Source organism: Elephantulus edwardii, unplaced genomic scaffold, assembly GCF_000299155.1.
Source record: "Elephantulus edwardii isolate Elephantulus edwardi_28Jun2011 unplaced genomic scaffold, EleEdw1.0 scaffold00001, whole genome shotgun sequence".
Taxonomy (NCBI): Eukaryota; Metazoa; Chordata; class Mammalia; order Macroscelidea; family Macroscelididae; genus Elephantulus; species Elephantulus edwardii.
The window spans coordinates 11,181,851-11,204,575 of record NW_006399751.1 but is presented as its reverse complement, the minus strand read 5'-3'; the positions used below and the strand labels follow the sequence as shown (position 1 = coordinate 11,204,575).

Genomic DNA, 22,725 nt, shown 5'->3' with positions numbered 1-22,725 from the left:
ATTATATTATTTCATTTCCAAGATCTCTAATATCTACTCTGGTAGCCTAGTGGCAAGAAGCTGTGCCGCAATCCAGAAGGCACACGGTTCAAGGCCACCAGCTGCTCTGTGGGAGAAGGATGGGTAATCACCTCCCATGCGATTAACTGCCTCTGAAAACCCATCAGAGGGTCAACTATGCGTCCGTTCTGACTTAAGAGTATACAACAACAACAACAACAACAAAAAAGAGTATACAACAACAACAACAACAACATCTTCTCATAACAAAAGGGGTCTAAAATCCATTGCTATCCAGTCAATTCAGATTCATAATGACCCCCATGTAACAGATAACAATTTCCTCACAGTAGTTATAAAAACTAGAGAGCACTAGTGCCCAACTGGTAATGATTCGTCGTCCTGCGGACACAAGGCACACAGGGCCGGTACATCAGCCCATGGTAGAAAGATGGGCAATCTCCTCCCATTTGGTCTAGAGCGTCTGATAAATCTGATGAAGGGAGGGTGAGCTTAGTCCAACTCACCAGCACACAACAACAGTTCAAACCAACTAATCTGCCAACAGGGCGAATAGCCTGTCTGGGAGAGCGGGCGACCACAGTGCTCCTTAGAAGGCAGGATGATGAAACCTCACCTCACATACTTTGAGTATGCTGTCGGGAGACACCAATCCTTGGTAAAGAAGAAACCTTTTTTGACAAAAAAAAAAAAAATCACCAAAACATATGAAAAAAAAAATCCTCAACCAGATGGACTGCAGTGACAGCTACAGTGGGTTTGAACCAGGCAGAGATTCTGAGGATGGGACAGGATAGAGCAAAACTTGTTTATTCACAAGGTTGTTAGCGGCAAGTCATAGTTTATTCAGTGGCTCCTAGTAACAACAATATGGTGATTCTAGGACAGGACTGTCATTCTTTACAGAAGCACACTGCCCTCTCTCTCTGTCTCTGAAGAATCTAGTGAGTTCCAACCACTGACCTTTTTTGGTTTGTGGGAAAGCACTTAAAAATTGCACCACCAACGCTCCCTAAAAAAAAAAAAAAGGTCTATATGACTCCCAAGCTGTCTCTAGCGATAGTGACCTGCTCGCCCCGCAGAGCAGAGACAGAGTCAAGCTTCTTATTTTAAGATTAAGGAGAAACAGACATATGCATCTAGTGTTTTATTCTCTGCAGCTCCCCAAGATTTCTCAGCCTTCTAATCAGGCTCATTTAGATTCCATGACTGTCCCCTGCAGAAGCCTGGGGACAAGTGATCTGATACTCTGCAGATTTCAGAACCCATCTGCTATGTCCTCAGAAGTGCATTCTGAGGAAGTAAGCAGGGCCTGAGACCATGGAGGGCACTGCTCAAACTACCTGATGGAGCCCGTGGGTGTCACACCCGCCACCACCTGCAGTGTTACAGGTGTCCCTCCCACCGGGCAGGGAGCCCCTCCCCAAGCTCTGCCTGGTCTCCTCCAAACCCCAATCACACGATGCTTTCCCCAGAACTCTGTGGATTTCAAACAGAACTAAGCCTGGGGAGAAAGAGCAGAAAGCATGAGTCAAGTCACCAAGGGGCTGATTTATTTCTTTAAAAATATGTTGATATTTGAAGGCTTTCATGAGTATGCAGATTTCCTGGGACCGTGGCAAAATGAACATTCTCTTTCTGTCAGGCAGAGGAAGGAGAATCTGGATTCAGACGGCTCCCAAGAGCAGCTGATGCTGAGCCCAGACCTCACTTTGAATAATAAGCATGTAGCACATTAGAGGTCTCCTCCAGGACAGAGCATTTTCAAGAATCCCTGACTCTACTGAAATGCGTAGTGAGGTAGCCAGTTCTGGTGAGAATATACACCCGTCTCCTGATTTGCCCCATCTTTGAATGCTTTCTTTTCTATTTCAAAGATACTGAATGCTATATTTTCTATTTCAAAGTATCTGAAGACTTTTAAGGATAGAGCAAAGACGTCTAAAATTGTGCCAGGATGGAGGAGATGGAGGCAAGAGAGAGACAAAGTATGTGTGAAAAGGCCAGCATGTGCATACACATGTATGTTTAGGAACAAAGGAAGACAAAATTTAACTAGAATGGAAATAATAAGAGATGGAAACACTGACATATAGAAACTATTGTCTAGAAAGCACAGTCACACTTTCTACAATGAAATCCTGTACAGGCTGTAATACTTTTTACCTTTCTTAAATAACATAATCCCATAAATAACTCCTCTAGGTTATTCTTATTTATTGAAAGGTTACAAGCAATATGCAGGCTGCCTATATTACTTGTGGACTCGTAAGGCACTTTCCCATTCAAGGCCAAGTATGAAACCTTCCTTCTCGGATAATATTTGGGTCTATTCTATGGTAACAGAAGTGATTTCAGAGTGCATTTAGCAGGAGATCAAGGCTGATAGCTGTTCTTTCTCGCTTGATAGCTTCCTTAAAAAAAAAAAATAAATAAAAAGATTTCCAGCACTGTAAGCTATCACCCAGTAAAGTTAACCTTCCTGATACGGTTGGTTTTTATTATAAAAGATTCTATTTACCAAAGGAGCGTGTATCATATTAATAAAGGTCCTCAAGAATTTGTTGCTTCATGAGGCCACTGATTATAAGAAAACTATATAACACTTCCATATCTTTTTCCCCTGTCATTTTGTCACAATCATTTAAGAGCACAGCATAAAAATAAGATACAGAAAACACAGGAAGAAAGACAAACTGACACATCCAGCACGCTTATCAGAAATGACAATCAAATATATTGACTGGCATATTTTCACAGTTTCGTCACCCCTTAGTTGCAGTATAGTGATTAATCCAAATCAATGTCAGTAATTAAATCCCCATTTTGTTTTTAATGTTGGTGACCCAGATATCATTTACTCATTAGATTTAATCATGCATTGGGGAATTTTTTATGACTTTATCTTGTTTTAGATGAGGGAAATGGTTACGTCAAAACAGTGGGTCATGGATGCTGATGTGATTAGTATTTGTCTGACATTATTTTTTTAAATATATTTTTAATTATTTTTTTACTAGGATTCTGCATTTACATATGTGTGTGGAAGAAATGACTGAAAATTTAACAGCAAGATGTTGAAAACTGTTGAACCTAAGTTAGCAGACAATAAAAGCTTTCACTGCATTTTTAAAAGGTTAGAAAAATATATCTATACACGTACTTAATATATTTATGCATATGTGTGTCTGTTTATATTTTTTCCACACACAGATATAGATCTGCTTTGAAAATCACTGTATCACACATACACTGGTATAACTGGTATACACATTTTATATCTGGCTTATAGTATTTATCATATTAAACTCATTTGTCCAACCTTTAATTAATGCTTTTTTCTGAAGTTTTAACTCTTAATAATGACATCACGCTATTCTGATATGGAAACAAACAGTCCTTTTTCAGTTCTCCATTTCTCAATTTGTCTTTATAAGCTTTGCCTTCATATTTCTGATAGGACTGAGTTCTCTGTTTGGGTTTTATACTGACTGCCTTTGTGTCATTTATTAGTACACAAAGTCGCATAACATAGTTATTTCACCCACAAACACGAGTGCTGTCATTATGATTCAATGGGAAAATGCTTGGCTCAAAGGCACAGACTTGCTGAGGACCAAAACTCAAGTAGGATTCTTCTGATAAGAGGTCCAGTTAAAGGTGTTTTCCAGGGAGTTCACACATTATCTCCATTTTCACACATGGTCCCTTTGTAAAGAATGAGGCAGAGAATGAGAGGGTAGAGCTACAGAGAGAAAACATTAGGTGATCACTGAGGATTTAACTCATGGGGACAACTCAGCTAACTCTGTGTCTGTGTGTGTGTGTGTGTGTGAGAGAGAGAGAGAGAGAGAGCGCACGCACATATGTGTGCATATGTGTTTACTGCATCTGCTGATTTACATACATAATATTATACTATGTATTTATATCACCATCAAAGGATTCCAGAACTCTTGGGATGTCTGCTATTTTAAGTCAGGACAACGGGCAAAGGCAGACATCTCGTGCTGTTTGGCCAGATTGAGACACGCAATGCTGACTTGCACTCCTGCCAACATCTTGGTGCACCAGTTCCCCATCTGAGTAGGCAGAAGCTTCACAGAACTGACAGTGAATTGTTCTCACAAGGCTAAGGATACAATTTGGCTGGAGCTCACTGCGTGGCCCAGTGCTCTTAGCATGCAGACGGCCAGCAGAAATAATGGCATGTCAAGTGTGATTTTCTCACCGATGGCTGACACCGTAAACTGTAATATAGTGTAATTATTTGGCATCTCGTGTCCTTCATACTAAGCACCACCCAAACGATTTCCAAGTCACAAGGAAGAGGGAAGGTTAGAAGGTCAAATTTAAAGCGAGAAAATGAGTCAGTGCCTTGGAGGGAGAGATTATAAATAGATGTGGCATCACCAGCAAGAGATACCCAAATAAGGAACTGCTCAGAGGCCCAGGTACGAAAGGAAAAGGTGACAGAGAGAGAGAGAGAGACAGAGAGAGACACAGAGAGAGAGCGAGCACGCAAAAGCCTCTCTGTAAGATGATTTTGGATAGACCAGCTAGAGGGCAAACAGATTCCTTCATCCACCTCGAAACAAAGCCAGAAGAGGAATGAGGGTGACAGAAGCACAGAATAAGGGGCTGAGAATCTCCAGTAGACAGAAAGACAGACAGGAATCCTGGGAGGAGCAAATAGTTAAGAGTTCCACTCCTAATGAAAATGCTGGCAGTTCCAATCCAACTGGAGACAATGGACTTTGAAAAGATGGCAGCTGCTGAAAGGTCTTTGGAGCACAGATCTCATCTGATAAACGCCAGCTCATGAGTTAGAAGCACCTTGAAAGCAACCAGTTTGGGCTTTTTGAGTGTATACACATACACACAGAGAGTGTATGGATACCAACACCATCAGACAGCAGCCTAGATCTAAGATAGAGAATTCTTTTATGTTACATTCAGTGCCCCTCACAGAGGGATATCTTAAATGGAGAATGAGCATTAGATGAGTTGCTATTAAGCTCCATAACTGAGATCATGGACCAATTTGTGTTTCCTGGGAGCTGAATAACCTCTGGCAAAGGGAATACCAAGCAGAAATAAATGCCCAATACGCAGCAGCGAGAAGATTCCATCGGTCACTGCCCTGGCTCCTAGTGGCGGGTTCCCATTTTGGCCATCCACTTTGTCCACCTTAAAGGGCTAGCACACAATTTTTAAAACCCTTACGTTTTATCCCAGTTACAGAATTCACTGGAGCTACCACTGTTTTTTCCTCAGATCAGAACAAACAATACATCTGGGTTGAAGGTCCTGTGAATCACTGTGTATTCTGTCAAAACTGCCAAAAACCCTCAAGACTGGCAGCCTCCTCAAAAAAGAACAGTTTCAACAAGGTGCCTTCTTCACTACCACTACCTCCAAGAAACAAATCAGTACATGCAGCCGATGCTTGATAATGTCCAGCTGGTCTATAAAGGGGGGAATTTGGAAGCAATGTCCTGGTCCTATTACTAACAAACAGTATTTGTAATATATTTTATTGAGTTCATTCCACTCTTATTAATGCCTTCCTTATTTAATTAAGTTACTCACTAATTTATTAATGCAAAATATGTATTAAGCATATCCAACACTTGGGCAATAGTCTAGGCATGGGGGAAATAAAATAAAGAACAAGAGAGAGAGAAAAAAAATCTCTTTAAGGGACTTGCATTCTAGTGGAAGACTAGCCACAAACAAGAGGAAAAGCTCTGGTGGCCTAGAGGGTGAGACGTTGCACTGCTTACCCCAAAGTAGGCAGTTCAAAACCCACTGTTTGCTCCCCTGGGGTGAAAACGAACAATCACCTATTGTGTGATTTACAGCCTCTGATCATCCACCGGAAGACCAGCTAGGAGGCCATTCTGACTCAAGAGCAATGCAGTTGGGTTGATGCTGTTGTTGGTATGTGCCATCAAGTCACCTGTGAATCATGGTGACCCTACGTACAACAGTCCTAAATCCTGCTCTATGCTGTGCCAATCACACTGTCTCCGACATACCTATCCCGATTACCCCAGTCACTGAATCAATCCACCTCATCGAGAGTCTTCCCCTCCTGCGCTGTCCCTCCACCCTTCCAAGCATGATGTCCCTCTCCAAGGACCGGTCCCTCCTTGCAACATGTCCAAAGTACATCAGATGAAGCTTCAGAATCCTTGCCTCCAAAGAGCAGCCTGGTTTAAGCCTCTCCTGGATGAACCTATTCATTTTATTAGCACTCCATAGTATATTCAATACTCTTCTCCAGCACCACAGCTCAAAGGCATCCATTCTCTTCTAACCCCCTTAGTCACTGTCCAACGCTCTTGATGCATAGCAAGTGATTGCAAAGACCATGGCCTGTGTCAGGCACACCTTAGTCTCCAGAGTGACACCATTGCTCTTCAGTACCCTGGGGAGGTCCCTAACAACAGACTTTCCCATTGCAATACATCCTTTCATCTCCTGGCTGGGAAACAAAAATAAAGAACAGACACAGGAAATGAAAACGTAGAGGAGAGGCAGCTGTATTGTCAAAAGAAGAGGCGAGGAAGGTAACTGTATGCTTCTTAGCTTGACCCTAGTGCACTGGGAGCTAGAAAGGCTTATAGTACTTCTGACTGAGGGAGACCACAGCTGCCCTGCTTTATCACCTTGGCTTAGTTCATAAGCTCTTCTGTCCAAGGCTCATGCAGAGCTTCCCATCCCACCAACAGAAACTATGCAGCTGGCCTACCCAGGCTGATTCTAGGCACCCTTCATGATCCAAGAGGAGTATTCCCTTCACCCTAACCAGCTAACACTGATAAAAATGTCCATTTAACACCTTCTTTTCTTTTTTAGTTTCTTTGTTCATCATTTCAAAATACACACACACACACACACACTGAAGAATCAATTGTGACCACAAACACTATGTACCAGATGCTATGCATACATCATATTATGGACACTCATATACTCTACTATGGAGCTCCGGTAGCCTAGTGGCAAGAAGCTGTGCTGCAATCCCGAAGGCACAGGGTTCGAGGCCACCAGCTGCTCTGCGGGAGAAGGATGGGCAATCTCCTCTCGTGTGATTACCTGCCTCTGAAAACCCCCTGGAGGGTCAGCTATGGGTCAGGTTTTGACTTGACGGTCCCCAACAACAACACACTCTACTATATTTGGAATACTCTTAAGGAGGTATACCAACTTTCCCAGGGTCATCCAGTCCAAAAAGTGGCAGAACCAAGATTGCAATAACTGTTCATCTCTTTTTCGCTTTCCTTGGTATCCAGCTGCTTTAGAGCATAGCTATAACAGAGAGTAGATGATGTCAGGCTGGATGGGAAGCTCTGAGGAGCCAATCACTTGCAAACTGGGTTCTGCCCTTGAGCTTGAACTCTGCCTGCCAGACCTGGAACCCCACTATGGTGGCTGGCAGGTGGGCCTTTAAAGAACAGGAATGCTCATAAGTCACTAATGCTTCTGGGCAGGTTCCTGGGGAGAAGCTTGGAGGTGGGAAAGTTTAAAGAGCTGGATGTGGAAGAGTGTGCAGAGAGATGAAACGCTGCAGAGCGCTGGTGGGCGCCCCGATTCAGATCAGCGCCCCACTCAGCCTGACGGTGAAGCTGAAGCAGTCCATCTGAAAACTCTTTTTGGCTTAGCTGGAAACCAAGATCCTCAAGCACTAGCCCGTGATAACTCGGGCACAATTTTCTGAAAAGAAAATACATGGGACTGGAAATTTTTTCCCGGGAAATTCTTCCTCCTAAAATTTGTTTACCTGTGAGTTCAGTATTGTTTGGGAAATGGCCAGCGTTGGAAGCAGGGAAGGAGTCCCTATGTGGTGTCAACGGTAAAGCATCACTGTTCCACGTGAAGGTGGCTGTCTGCACTCACCCAGACACTGTCTTGTATGGCTGCCTGAAGATCGGAACTTGGAAGGTCTCAGCCCTCAACACCCAGTGGAGAAGTTTTCTCTACATATGTGAGGTCGCCACTGAGTCTGAAATCACTTGATCATAATTCAAAAGAACAGGGAAGAAAGAGTTAATCTGTGAAGCCACCCCCAAAACTCAGTAACAGCACTGCAGCCATTTAAAGATCTTAGCATAGTGACATTTCTGTTATTCAGAGAAACAAGAACATCTCAACGACTATCAAGTTTAGAAAAAAAGGCAGCATCTTGACCACAATCTCTACCATTCATCTATGATACCACATGAGTGTTATTTGGTGGAATTCACTGGCAGACTATGCATTCAAAGCAAACCTGGCTTTAAATGAATGTTTCTATCCAAGTGGAAGTGGAGAGAGTTCTTGGACAATTTGCATCATGTTTGACTATTTACATTGTTGTTGTTGTTCATTGCCACTGAGTGGAGAACGACTCATAACAACCCCATGAACAAAAGGCCTGGAGCCTTTATATAACCACTGTCATTTCTCCAGTTTCACAGTTTCCAGAAGCATGTGGTTTAGGGAGTGGATGCCACTCCTGCTTCTAAACCTGTCTTCAAACATTACACATGATAACTTAAGAGTGGGTATCTCCATAAAGAGTTAACAAAGAGAAACAGGGAGAAAATATCCATCTATTATATATTCATGCATTTCAAGAATTTCATATGGCACAAAATTGCTTGCCGTAGGGCTTGTTAAGGAAGTTCTGACTATCCAGAAAGTAGGACTTGAAGGACCTTGACTTCTATTATCAGTAACTATAACTTCAAATTACAGTTTAAAACTCAGGGTAGCTAGTTACTAAGAAGTAATAGCGTATGCTGTGTGAAATTACGGCTTTGAAGATCGGCAAGTGAATTCTAACCAAAGTGTGTCATTTGCTACCTCCATGATCTTGTTTTATTTACTTAATCATTTAAGCCTCAGTCTCTGCAACTAGGAAAAAGACAAGGCCGGTCAGCAGCCTGTGTCTAAAATACACTGAGGTAGATCTATTCTGAAATTCAGAAGTTTTCACATTTTAGAAACATATTAAGGCATAGAGAGTGTATAGTAATACTCTCAGCAGGGTCTGAGGCAGTATGCTGCAAGCAAGCAAATTAACATTTCTGCAGCCAACTATATGAACAGTCACTGTAAATGGGATGCATTATGACTATAAATAGCTCCAAGTCAGTTCAGGTTACGTCTTCCTGCTACCTGAGTTTGTTATCAAGCGTCCAAAATATCTGCCAGGAATCTGAAAGGGCTAGTGGCTCCCTCTGCTTTGGGACATATGAACAGAGGAAAGTGGATTTGTTTTCTACATAGTTATGCATATATGTGTTTGTATGTAGATTCACGTGTACACAGAGAGAGAGAGAGAACTTGGAAGTACAAGCACACTGGGACATGGTGCATTATAGTCTGTGTTAATTGGAAGATTAGTTGTTCAAATCCACCAGCTGCTCTGCAGGAGAAAGACAGGAAGTTCCTACCCCAACCCTTTGGGAAAAAAAAGTTTACAACCTCAAAAATATGATAGAGGGTTCCTGTTAGTTGAAGTCGACTCAATGTAATTAGGTTTGGGGGAGGGATAGAGATGGGGGGGAGAGAGAGAGAGAGAGAAAGTTTATACAGATATATCTATAATATAGAGAGAGAGATATAGATATATCTATATCATATGCTCAGGCTGTTCATTCATAGGGTCGCTATGAGTCGTCTACGACTCGACGGCATTAAACAACAACAACAACATATCATATATAGATATATCTATATATTATATATAGATATATCTATATCATGTCATCTATTTGTCTGTGTATGTGTCTGTCTATCTATCTATCTATGTATCTATATCTGTCTACCTCATTGTCTATCTATCTACCTATCTATCTATCTCTATGGCTAGAGAGAAGACAAAGTGCTTTTAGATTAGCTCACAACACTTAATAAACACTCTATATTAGTGAGAACATATGTACATTCCCCAAGGCCTGAGACCATTGTTTTATTCACTGATCTCCTCCCATTCCTAAACTGTGTTGGTGCCTGGGGAAGGCTCAGTAAATAGTAGTGGGAGTAAAGAATATGTGTCTTCATAAATCATAACTCCCTATTCAAGACAAAAGTGAGGTGTTTTATGTTAATTGAGTAGACTCATCCACCACTCATCCCACCCCCCCTATTCCAAAGCATCAAGTGCTGGCAGGCACTAGTTCACCTACAACACAATGTACATATCATTTCTTTGACAGTCCACTGATACATACGCACTAAGTCTCGCTATAGTGACTGCTGACGTGCGTTCTTTTGACAGCCTTGCAAATCTCGAGTTCAGGTCTAGGCACCCATGGGGCGCTCCTTCTTTCTTGAAATGACGAGTGGCTCCCCTTGGAACTCTCTCATCCAGGCTTTGCTCATGGGCAATGAGAGAAAGCATCCCGAGGAAGGCTCAATGCATTTTTCAAGACGATATCGTAGAAGCAGAAATGCAATCAGAAATTCCAAGGGAACCACAGAGGGTTCATTCACATGTGGAAGATCAATATTTCATTCTCTTCATTCCCCCTCCCCCCACCCCGCCCCACACCCTTTTAAAACCATTACACTCGGAAAGCAAGTAACACTGGTACCATTCACTTCTGCATCTGACTTTCAGGAAGACGAAATGTTGGCAGGCTTGTAATTGAAGTTCTACCTCGGATAACTGTGTGTGTTAAAATTAACAGAAGCTTATGAACAGTTCCAAAGAATAAATATGTATGGTCTTCACTATGTGGTGTGAGAAATACAGCAGCACCCGTGCACACCAGGAACATTTTACCATGTGCCAACAGTAAAACAAATGCAGTTCCGCAACTCATACAGACCCATGCACACACACCACAACAAACATTTCCACACCATGCTTTCCATTCCATCGGATAATGAATGAGTTAGTTTCTTATTACAGTTTATCTCATAACAGTACAAAGCACTCTTTAAGTCCCTAGGACAAGCATTTTCCTTCTTTCTCCACACTAGGTTGATGATTAAAATTAAAAGTGGAGAGGGGGGAAAACCCAAAACACAAAACCGCCAAATCTACCAGCACTTGGAGATCCATGGCTTCAAAAAGTAAGCAACACAATAACATATTGTTAGCAAACTGAAGTGTTAGGAATTCAAGCTGAGCTGTAACACATACCTCTTCAAGTCTGGAAGCTTGAAAAGAGCTTTGCATGTAGATTACTTACAAGAAACCAGAGAGAAAATCTTTATCAGTTTCTGTATTATATGAGTAGTATTGCATCTATGATATTGGAGGAAGTGGGGAGCTTAGCTTTCTCTGAAGAACTAGTTTGCCTACATTTAAAAACTCTTGCTTTGAGTGAAATATCTCGGTCACAAAAGGATAAATACTGCATAGTGCCACTATTGTAAAATGAGACTGACATCAGGGTTGGGGGTGAGACTGAGAAAGATGGGATAAATCACGTATACTGAATCGGAACAGATGAGGGAGAGAACTGTTTAAAAGGGATATGTGATTAGATATTATTGTCATGACAGGAGTACAGAATAAAGGCTGTATAGTGGAGTGGGCTTGGGGGGAGGGATTGTATAACAATGAAAGAATTTTTATTTTACTTTTCAAAATGAAGGCTGCATAGTGGCGTCGAATTGGGGGACGAGACTGTCTAATAATGAAAGATTTTTTTCTTTGACTTTTCAAAGAGAAGAGCAAACGGGGGCAGAAGGAGGTTGGGCAGGGAGAAAAGTGCAATAATGAATGAATGGAAATCCAAAGTCTCTGTAAACTTTCATTAAAATTAATTAAAAAAATAGGAGATATAAAAAAACCCCTCTTGCCTTGAGATTGTTTATAGCCTTAAGAAAAGTGGTGGGTGAATCCCTCCATATGATGTCCTTGCGGATTTACAGCTAAGCACCCTAAAAACCATGCAGAGACTTCCAGCAAAGACCTAAAAACCACAAACAGACCCTGAAATTGAGATCTTAGAAATGATGCTTACCCGACCAACAAGAATCGGTTCAGGTCCAGAGAACTCCTCCAGGACAAACATTTGATTCCAAACCCAGCCCCTTTTGGAACGGTTCAAAATCCGCTGCTCCTCACTTAGCCGCTTTAGTTCCAAGGGGGATCCGCTCATTAAAACTTGAGACTGATTCATCGGAGCCGTGTAAATGCAAGGGGGAAGAGTAATCCATAATATTATTAATGGAGTCCAGAGATCCAAGAGCATTTCCGCTAGTCTTTCTGGCATGGTCCCGCCAGTTACGCAAATCACCATGAAAATGAGACAATTACTTTTTTTGCCTCCGGTCTGCAGCCATCCACTTCATCATGCAGTGTGGAGCGTTTACTTACAGCTCTGCCACATGTTTAGAGCACAGCAAAGAGACATCATCGAAGCAGTATTGCTAACACCTCGATCCATTGGCTTCTCTTGTCATTGAAATTTCCTGGAGGGGAGAGAAACAAGGAGAAAGAAAGATAAAGGTCCACTGACGCTTAGACATCAAAAACACCCTTCTTTTCCAAAGCACGTAAATGATCCATCCCGGTCACAGCTGCAGAGCTTGTGCAAAGGCAACACACCTAAGAAGTCAGAACCCCACAGCCCAACACGCGCTCTGAAAACAAGAGGTTTTATTACATGATTAAACTGGGGATAAATAATGTGCAACAAAGGCTAATAGTTACTTTACTCTCAAAAGCTTCATTTAAATTCTAAAAAGTAAGACTCCAGGTTACAAACGTGAGATTACATACCCCTCCTACATGTCTTTTAATATTATGTAGATTTACCCTTAAGTTGAAAAGCCTGGGCTCACCACTACTTGTACAACTTCCTCATTACAATCATATCCCCCTGCTGTGCTTGTAGCTTTTAATCACTGAAAAGACTTCACACCATTTTTTCCTTCACTCTAGCTGACCTTCTGCTGGGTCTCCAAGGCTGTGAATGGCAGGAGACAAGATGGCCCATCTTTCTCTGGAGAAGACAGAGGTGGATGAAAACCACCAGAGAGGTATGTGTGGCTTTGGGGTGAGCAGAGCAACTCTACAGACGAAATCATGAGAGACAATCCCCTTTCTCACGTTAAAGTCAAGCCAACTAAGAAGCTGATGCATTTGTTCTGATTTACCTGTGAATTCAACTTTCAGAGACGCTTAGGAATAGATCATGTTTGCAACACAGAGACTTGGTGCATTAATTTTGTACCAAGAACTGCGGCTGTTGTTGTTATTGTCAGGTGCAATGATGACCCACATGTGACCACACGGACAACAGATCTGAACGCTGTCCTATCCTGTGCCAACCTCACACCTCCTGACCCAAGCCCACTGCAGCACTTTGCTATGTCAGTCTATCTGGTTGTGGGTCTTCCTCTGTTCGCCATCCTTCCATTTTTCTAAGCTTGAAGTCTCTTTCAAAGAACAGCCTCTCGTGGCAATATGCACACGCAAACTATGTGAGATGATACTTAATCATCTTTGCCTCCGATGAGCACTCACCTGGTTGCACTTTCTCCAAGACTTATATGGGTTGTTTTTTGGGGTTGTTCTTTTGTTTGTTTGTTTGTTTGTTTTGGCAGTCAATGCTTTATTCAGCCCTTTTCTCCCACACCACAGCTCTCAGGAATCAATTATTCTGTCATTCGTATACATTGTCCAGCTCTCAGATGCACAGCAAGTGACTGAAAAGACAATGGCCTGAATCAAGTGCACCTTAATCCTCAAACTGATATCATTGCTCCTCAGTAATTTAGAGAGGTTCTTGACTGCAGACTTTCCCAGTGCAATATATCTTCTGATCTCCTCACTGCAGGTACCAAAGGTGTTGATTGTGGATCCAAGGAAGAGGACATCAGTGACAACATCAATCTTTTCTCCATTCATCATGATTTTGCCTGTTAGTCCAGTGGTAAGAATTCTTTTTGACATTGAGATGAAATTCACATTGAAATCTTTTGCACCAAGTGCTTCAAATCCTCCTCCCTTTCAGCAAGCAAGGTTGTATCATCCACATGTTGTTGTTGTTGATGATTGTCATCGGGTCAAGCATGACTCATAGGGACCCTATTAACAAAAGGCCTGAAACCTTTCTATAACTATCGTTGTTTCTCCAAGTTCACAGAGTTTCCAGAGGCATGTGGTTTAGGAAGTAGATTCCACTCCTGCTTCCAAACTTGAGTCAATCTGGGAGCTCCACCAAACACTGCCCACGATGGATAGCCATTATGGTGTTTGGCATACCTATGGCACAGTTGTTCCATTATGGCATTGGGGACCCAAACCAAATGGCACAAGATTCAGTGTCACAGCAAACCCAGATTACCTCATCACAGCAAATTGACCAGTGTGCTGAATGAGCTAAAAGAATATTCCTCCAAAAGATAGTAACAAGGGACTAAAATATAATCCACCGAGTCCAACTTTTAAATACAGGGGCCCTCCAGGAGGTTTTATTGACTCTAAACAAGAGGCTTAAATAAAAACAACTAAACAATCTACACAGATCTTCAACCAAAACAAAAGCTCCATCTTACAGAGTCCAGCCGCTTCATCCAACTCCAAAACGGAGCTGGTTATTGGTGACTCTTCCTCCAATCTTGATGCCACATTCTTCTTCAGAGAGTGCAGCTTCTCGGAATAATGTGCTCATTATACAGACTGAATAGGAATGGAGAGGCTACAACCCTGACATACCACTACTAATTTTCAACTAGACAATGTTCCCTTGTTCTGTTCACACAACAGCCATGTGGTCTAAGTATCGGTTTTGCATCAAAATATGTAAGTGTTCTGGATTCCCATTCTTCTCAATGTTAGCCCTTATTGATGATCCACACAGTCAGATACCTTGCATAGTCAATAAAGCATAAACAGACATTCCCCTGGAATTCTTTGCTATCAGCCAGGATCCATCTGACATCAGCAATGATATCCCTGGTGCCACAGCCTCTTCTAAATCACGCTTCAAATTCTAGCAGTTCCATATCTATGTTCTGTTCCAGCTGTCTTTGAATGATCTTCTTCAGTATTTTGCTTGCATGCAATAGTGATGGTCCTGTTCGATAATGTCAACATTCTGTTTGATCACCTTTTTTGGAAAAGGGAACAAACATGGGTCTCTTCCAGTTAGTCGCACAGACAGCTGTCCTCTAGATTTCCTGGCATAGACTGGTCAGTACATCTGGGGCTGTATCTGTTAGTTGAAGCACGTCACTCAACATCCCATCAAGTCCTGGAACCTTAGTTTGGGTAATGCCTTCAGTGTAGCTTAAACATCTTCCTTTGTTACCACTGCCTCTTGTTCATATGTTAATTCCTGAAGTTTTTCCGTTATCTGTCCATTCTTTTTAGTACAATGACTTCTGTGTGTTCCCTCCATCTTCTTTTGATGCTTCCTGAAACATTCAATATACTGCCCCTTACATCCTTCAGTACTGCAACTCCAGGCTTAAATTTGGTTTTCACTTCTCCCAGCTCGAGAAATGCAGAGTGAGCGCCTCCCTTTTTATTCTGCAATTCCTGCTCTCTGCACATTTTTGCTTTGTTTTCTCAAGCGGCCCTTTGAAATCTTCTCTTCAGCTCTTTAACTTCACCGTCTTTTCCCTTTATTTTTGGCTTCTTGATGCGCTGGTACAATTTTCAAAGCAAATTTCAATCAAAATTGCAGAAGTGCTGGAAGTAATAGCAATAGCAACTCTCTTATCTGCCTCCTCCCTTTTTCTGACATTGTTTTGCATTTGGGTTTTGGGTTTTTCCCCCCACCTTCCTTCCTGAATAAAGTCCCATCAGCAGCGTGTTACTGCAGTGTGTGTTAAAGAAACCCCATTCTCAAAGGATATGGCAAACGTTTTTAAACCTGTTTAAAGATGTGTTCTGGTTTCTACAGGCTCAACTATATGAAGAAGCTAGCCTTCAAGGGGAAAATAAAAATAAAAAGTGGAACGAGGAGCTTCCCTAATTTTCTCCCTTCAGCTGTCACAAGTATTGCAAAGGACAGTACAGTTCAGGATGCAGGATGCAATTCTTGGCCCTGATGCTAATAGCGAGTGAATACAATTAGAATGCTCCCAGAGAGAAACTCCGTAATGTCCAGCATGTGTGGTCTAATCAGGAGAGTTTCAGGACTTCCATTCTAAGTGTACAGCTGAACAGGGGATTTAAATCATGAAAAGCTCCTTTGGGAATGAAATATGGTAATATACAATTTTCAATTGAGGAGAGTCAGAACAGAATAGCAAAAAAAAAAAAAAAATCCCCATTACCTGAGGTGTCAAATACATTTTTTGCTTACCTTCAGCGTGGAAAAACGTGTTTCCTCCCTCTCAAAAAAATTATTTTTACAGAAATAATGCAGCCTGCAATTCCCAGGGAGAAGCCTTGCTGAAGTGAATGGGAAAATAATTCCTCAGGACACCTTCGGGAACAGTCTGGTTGAGGGGATTCATAATGGGGTAAGGAACCTTTCACCTCCAGGTCCTCAGTCCCATTCTGGCTCAGAATGGAAAAGTGGGAAAGTCATTAACGTTGACTGAGCCGGTGAGAGGCCTCAGCAAAGCCGGCTGAAAGGGGCAGACCCAGACGCACCACAAACACAGACAGTATCTGATCTAAGGACAGGGCTAGTGGGTTTACTCTATGCCTGGCCTTGCTCAGAGCTCAGACACTAGGATTTAGCATTTCAAAGGTGGTGCCACCCTGATAAGTACACACAGAAATTGGGAACATGGAGGGGGAAAAAAAATAACTTTCACCTCAAAGACATTCCAAAAAGAAAAGGTGCCTCCCTTCTGGAAGAACTGCAATGCAAAAAAGAACTCAAGTTTGCCCTGAAAAAAATAAAATAAAATACTTTCCTAAGGTCTTTTCTCCATCCATTGGGAAGAGAGACTTTTGTTAGCTTCCAAATTAAAACAAAATGCAGTTCAAAATATCCCAAAAGAGTATGCCCAAATTTCCATCTCTTTCTTTCTGAATTGATAATCCACTTATTTCTTTAAACAGCGTGAGCTGTGTGGTCATTCATCATAAGCCATCCCACGCCTCCTCCCAGCCTAGGGTGTTGTTATTCTGGACAGTGTCCAGGTCTGAATCCCCATCTACCCTGCTACTTAATGTCTGTAAGGAAAGGCAAACATTAAGTCTGGATACTCAAGTTCTCTGAGCTTCTCTGCTACAAAATTAGAATAGTAACAAACCCTAGTTTACAGGACAACAGGGTGAGGCAGAACCAGGGCAAAAGGCCGTTGGTACGTGAGTAGCACTCAATGGTTAACTGTCATTGCCATTATTATCTTGAGCTTGGTATTGAGACTAATAACACATGTTCGCTGCCCTGGAGAAGATCACAGTTTGGTAGCAAAGACAAATGAATGAACACAATCTAAGGCTCTTGATTTCTGCAGGTGGGAATGTAGGCATCGTTTTGGGGTAAAGCAAAGCAAAGAGCTATGAAGTATTACCAGAGGTGGCAAGTGGGAAGATGACGATGATACTAATGTTGAAAGAGCCAGAGTATCTGACGCATATGATGAGCTCTGTTCTGCCCATGGGATTTCAGCCTAAGCACTTCTCAGAGAGAAGAGACTTATTCTAAGCCCATTCTTAGTTTCATAACACTCCGGAGGGCTCACTAGCTATCAATGTATGACGTCTCCTCTTAGCCTGAGATCTATAGATGCAGAATAGTAAGAAGGTCATGAGTGCACTACAGCAAGATAAAGGTAAACAATCCAATTTAAAAAAATGGGCACAGGATATGAACAGACACTTCACCATAGAATACATTCAGATGGCAAACAAGCACATGAAGAAATGTTCAAAATCCCTATCTCTAAGAGAGATACAAATCAAAACAACTATGAGATACCATCTCACCCCAGTAAGAATAGCAAAATTTAACAGAACAGAAAGCAACAAATGCTGGCGAGGTTGTGGAGAAACTGAAATCCTTATTCACTATTTGTGGAAGTATAAAATGGTGCAACAACTATGGAAGGCAGTGTGAAGCTTTCTCAAAAAGTTGCAAATAGAAATACCATATGACCCAGCAATTCCACTAATAGGAATATAACCCCAAAGAGACCATAACTGCCACCCAAGGAAATATATGCACACCCATGTCTGTTGCGGCTTTGTTCACAATAGCAAAGAGCTGGAAACACCCTAAGTGCCCATCAACAAACAAATGGATAGAGAAGCTGTGGTATAGTCACACAATGGAATACTATGCTGCATTGAAAAACAAGAACTCATGCAACATTATTCAAAATGGGTGACTCTAGAGGACATTATGCTGAGTGAAGTATCTCAGTCACAAAAGGACAAATACTGAATGATGCCACCGTTGTAAAACAGGACTGACCTCAGGGTTCGTGGGAGACTGAAAAAGATAGGATAAATAATATATACTGCATTGAATCAGATGAGGGAGAAAACTGTTTAAAAGGGATATGTGATTAGGTATTCTTGTGATGACAGGAGTCCAGAATGAAGGCTGCATAGTGGAGTGGACCTAGAGGGAGGGATTGTAAAACAATGAAAGAATTTTTCTTTTACTTTTCAAAGAGAAGAGTGTACTGGGGGGAGGGGTAGAGAGGGAGAAAAGTGCAACAATGAATGAATGGAAATCCAAAGTCTCTGTAAATTTTCATTAAAATTAATTTAAAAAATGATTTTTAAAAAAAGGTTCTGAGTAATGTCTAGTATCAGGCTGAGTTTAAATGGTTACCAACTGGTCTCTGGTTTTTCCACTACTGTACTGACAACACACTGGTACACAGTTTGAATATCCACCAGCTGCTCCGTGGGACAAAGACAGGTCATTTCCTCCCATATTGATTTATTGCCTCTGAAAACCCACTGGAGGGTTTGCTACGGGTCGATTCTGACTCAGCTGTACACAACAAGTTGAATAAATGGAGACCAGTTCCTAAAACTAACATGTACCAAATTGGTTCATTCTGAAGATGAAGAGAAATAATCTCGGTAAAATCCTTTAGGAAAGGTTAGCTTGTACTGTTCTAAGCTGTGCAAATAACTAAGGAAGTACACGCTGCTCTTTGGTTGGGTGTTATTCAAGCAAAAGGCATTCTTCTTGAGGAAGCATGAACTAAATGTTGAGAATGAATTAGCTAATGAGGGAATGAGTTGATGTTAAAATGACATTTTATGCTTAAAAAAAGAGAAAGGCATCAATCATGCTTGGAAAAGCAGAAGGTCAGTCAAAGGGATGAGGTTCAATGAGATGAACTGCACAATGGGCTTAAAACATAGCAGTGATTACGAGAAACGCACAGAAGCAAGTAGACTTCTTCTGTTCTGGTCTACACACGGCTCCTCTGAGGAAGGGCTGGTTGGTCAGCACCTGACAACAAAAGGACATTTCAGACAGCCAATGGGCAAGAATAACACCATTAGTTGGTGCAGGATCTCTGAATGAATCTTCAGTTCATTAACTTCTACCTTACCTAGTCCATGGCCATTACACAGCCCTCCCCAGCCACCAAACTCATATTAGTCAGGATCTCTACAGTAAATAGAGCCCCCTCTGTACTGAAAGGGTTGGGGTTTTTTTGTGCGTAATAAGCATGTTTGACTCATCCAAAGCCTTGAGATTATAAAATGCACCCCAACTTGACAAAACAGAGCCAAGTGTACTGAGTCCAGCTCATTTTTTTTTTTAGAAAGAGAGAAGTGACTGGCCCAATGCCCTCTAGCCAGTGCAAAGGACTGGGAGACAGGAAGTCTAACGCAGCAAAAATTCTTCATCGTGAGAGTCACGTCCTCAGCACAATGCCAATCACCCATAGACCACTTCTCACTCACTGCAAAACTCCTATAACACTGCTTCATGTGTTTGTCAAAACAAAGTCAGTTTACTTAAAAATGAAAAGCTAGTATTGTTTGGAATGAAAGAGATAATTCTAAAATTAAAATATTAACAATAATTATCCAGAAAAGTACCTAGAAAAGTAGTCATCAAATGTTACAAACACACACACACACACACACACACACACAATCTGCATGTTTATAACCCAAGGAGGTAACCTTTACTATTTCTTATTCATCATTCCCATTTCAGAGACAAGCAAACTCAGAGAGACAAGGGTGCTTAGTTTATTTTCGCTTAACTAGATTATTATTAAAGTGTAAGGACATTTGTCTTTTTAAAAAAGAGAGAGAGAGAGGAGAGGGAGTGAGAGTGGAAGTGGGAGAGGGGAGAGAGAGAGAGGGAGAGGTGAGGAAGAGGTGAGGGAGGAGGAGAGAGAGGGAGGGAAAGGAGAGAGAGCGTGCATGTGCACAAGTGAGGCAGGAGTTGCTGGTTCTCTAAAAGAACCAAAAGTGCCAAGAAAGGACTAAAAGGAGCTACAGTTGGTTCTCTGAAAGAGCCAAGAGAACTCCTGATCCACTGTACTCTAATTTTCATGCTGTACATACTCTCACTTTTGATGATTTGAAACAACCAACCTGTCAACGGACTCAGACATTTTCTAAAAGTTAAAAAATCTGACTCCGGCGGGAGAATTTTAAAAATAAAAAGATAAAAAGCTTGCTGTTATAAAAGTATTAGTAAAATAATAATAATAATAATAATAATAGACCAACTGACTGTGCCTTTGAAAAAGCAGATTCTGACCCATTGACTCCAGTCTGCCTTTTGAACAACCTCTCTAGCAATACAGATGCTAGTGATCTGACAAGTAATCTGTGACAAGTAATAAAAACAACTCTCATCTACCCACTTCTTTTACAGAAAATGAGAGGACCCAGTGGAGTGTCCTGGCAGAGGTACTTCTCCCTGTCACTCACAGCCAGGCCCATGGACAGCTTACCATAACCACACCTATGGGGTGAGGTAACCAACACTCTAGACTGGGAAATTCTGCACTGGGCTGTGTGACTACATCGAAGTTTGTGAACTACCACAGTGAAATATCTGCTTCCCCATCTCAACTAAGCAGGGGCACTAGGAAAACTGTCCAGTTTAGCTGCTGTGTTCACATGCACAAGCATGTCAGCTAGAGACAGTGAAAGCCGACATTCAGGGTGAACTTGCCATTTGAAGAGAACAGGAGTCCCAGTGCAACAATTACAACCACAGAGTTTGTGTGCTTGAATCCCTTCCATGGGCAAAGCTAATATTGTACTCTTTGATGACCTGAGAACAGCTTTACAGGAATTCTTGAGACGTAATGGAATGCTATGTCATTATAGTTATATAATGATTTATATAAAGGTTTCTCCATAAGTCTGCTGTTAGGGACCTCTCCAAAGTACTGAAGAGCAATGGTGTCTCTCTGGAGATTGTGCGTCTGATACAGGTCTTTGCTATCACATTTTATGCATCAGAGAGTTGGACAATGACCAAGGAGGATAGAAGGAGAATTGATGGCCTTTGAGTTGTGGTGCTGGAGAAGAGTATTGAGAGTACCCTGGATTGCCAAGAAAACAGATTCATCCTAGAAAGGGTTAAACCAGGTGACTCCCCAGAGTCAAGGATTCTGAGGCTCTAAAATACTTTGGACATGCTATAAGGAGGGACCGGTCCTTGGAGAGGGACATCATGCTGGGCAGAGTGGAGGGACAGCGCAGGAGGGGAAGACCCTCTGTGAGGTGGATTGATTCAGTGACTGGGGTAATCGGGATGGGTGTGTCAGGGGCAGTGCGATTGGCACAGGACAGAGCAGAGTTTAGGCCTGTTGTACATAGAGTTGCTATGAGTCGCAAGTGACTTGATGGCACATAACAACAACATATATAGATATAGATGATATAGATATAGATATATAGATATATATAGAGAGAGAGTTATATAAGTTATAATAATGCTATTATCAGAATTAATAAACACTCTGAAGAGTTGCTGCACACACAAACTGCTTACTTCTACGCAAAAAAAAAAAAATAGAAGAAATTGAGTAAGGTTGTAAAGCTTGGGTAAAAATCAATTTATTTTTAGATTTCCCAACCACAGTATGTCTGTCTGGCCCAGCAATCCACTTTATTATAATGCTGCTGCATTGATTTATACCCAGATAGTGAGATGAAGTGATTTTACAATCTCTCGGAAATATGACATGTAAGAAAATACTGAAAATCTCCACATAAGAAAGTTATCTTCTCCTGGGTCAGATATTGTAATCCAAGTTTTCATTAGTACTTACATTTTAGAGATAGTTCTAATTATAGCCTAGATCTTACTCTGCTGACCCCACCATTTTGTTAAGGTGAAGCCGGTCAATTCTCAGCTATGTTAAATCATTATGCAAAAACATATTGCACCATTGATTTTTTTGTAAGCAACACGGATTAAGGGTCCAATGATGAGCCTCACTTTGATGGGCGGAAAAATAAAACAAGCTTTTACAAACACTTCAAGATACAATCCACCAGATTATTGTGGTTGACAGGAAATTATGCTTTTATTATCCACGGGGCTTAGTGGCCACAATATTTCATGAAAGCAAAAAATGACACACAGGCCTAGAAAGTTTCCATTAAAAATGGTTTTGACCTTGAATTTAGAGCCATTAGCAGGCTGCTTCAAAACAGGTAAATGCGCAGTGAATTCAAAGTGGTATTTCATGAACACAAGGGTTCAGCTTGTGGCCTCGTGCAATTCACAGCAAGCCCTATATGGCTAAAGCAAAGTCCGTAGGGGAAGTCTTTGAATTGTCGAAGGGAATAAGACTTACATGTGTTCCAAATATAAAAAGCACAGG

General features: G+C 41.6%; 1 protein-coding gene across 1 annotated transcript in view; it reads right to left on the bottom strand.

The window, feature by feature from the left end:
* Window positions 1-22,725, bottom strand: part of CDH8 (cadherin 8, type 2) — a 451,012-nt gene that overhangs the window by 419,089 nt on the left and 9,198 nt on the right. The window contains exon 2 of the mRNA XM_006878719.1: window positions 11,994-12,444. Within this exon, the coding sequence (XP_006878781.1) occupies window positions 11,994-12,272 (279 nt within the window). The 5' untranslated portion in view covers window positions 12,273-12,444. The remainder of the gene's footprint in view (window positions 1-11,993; window positions 12,445-22,725) is intronic.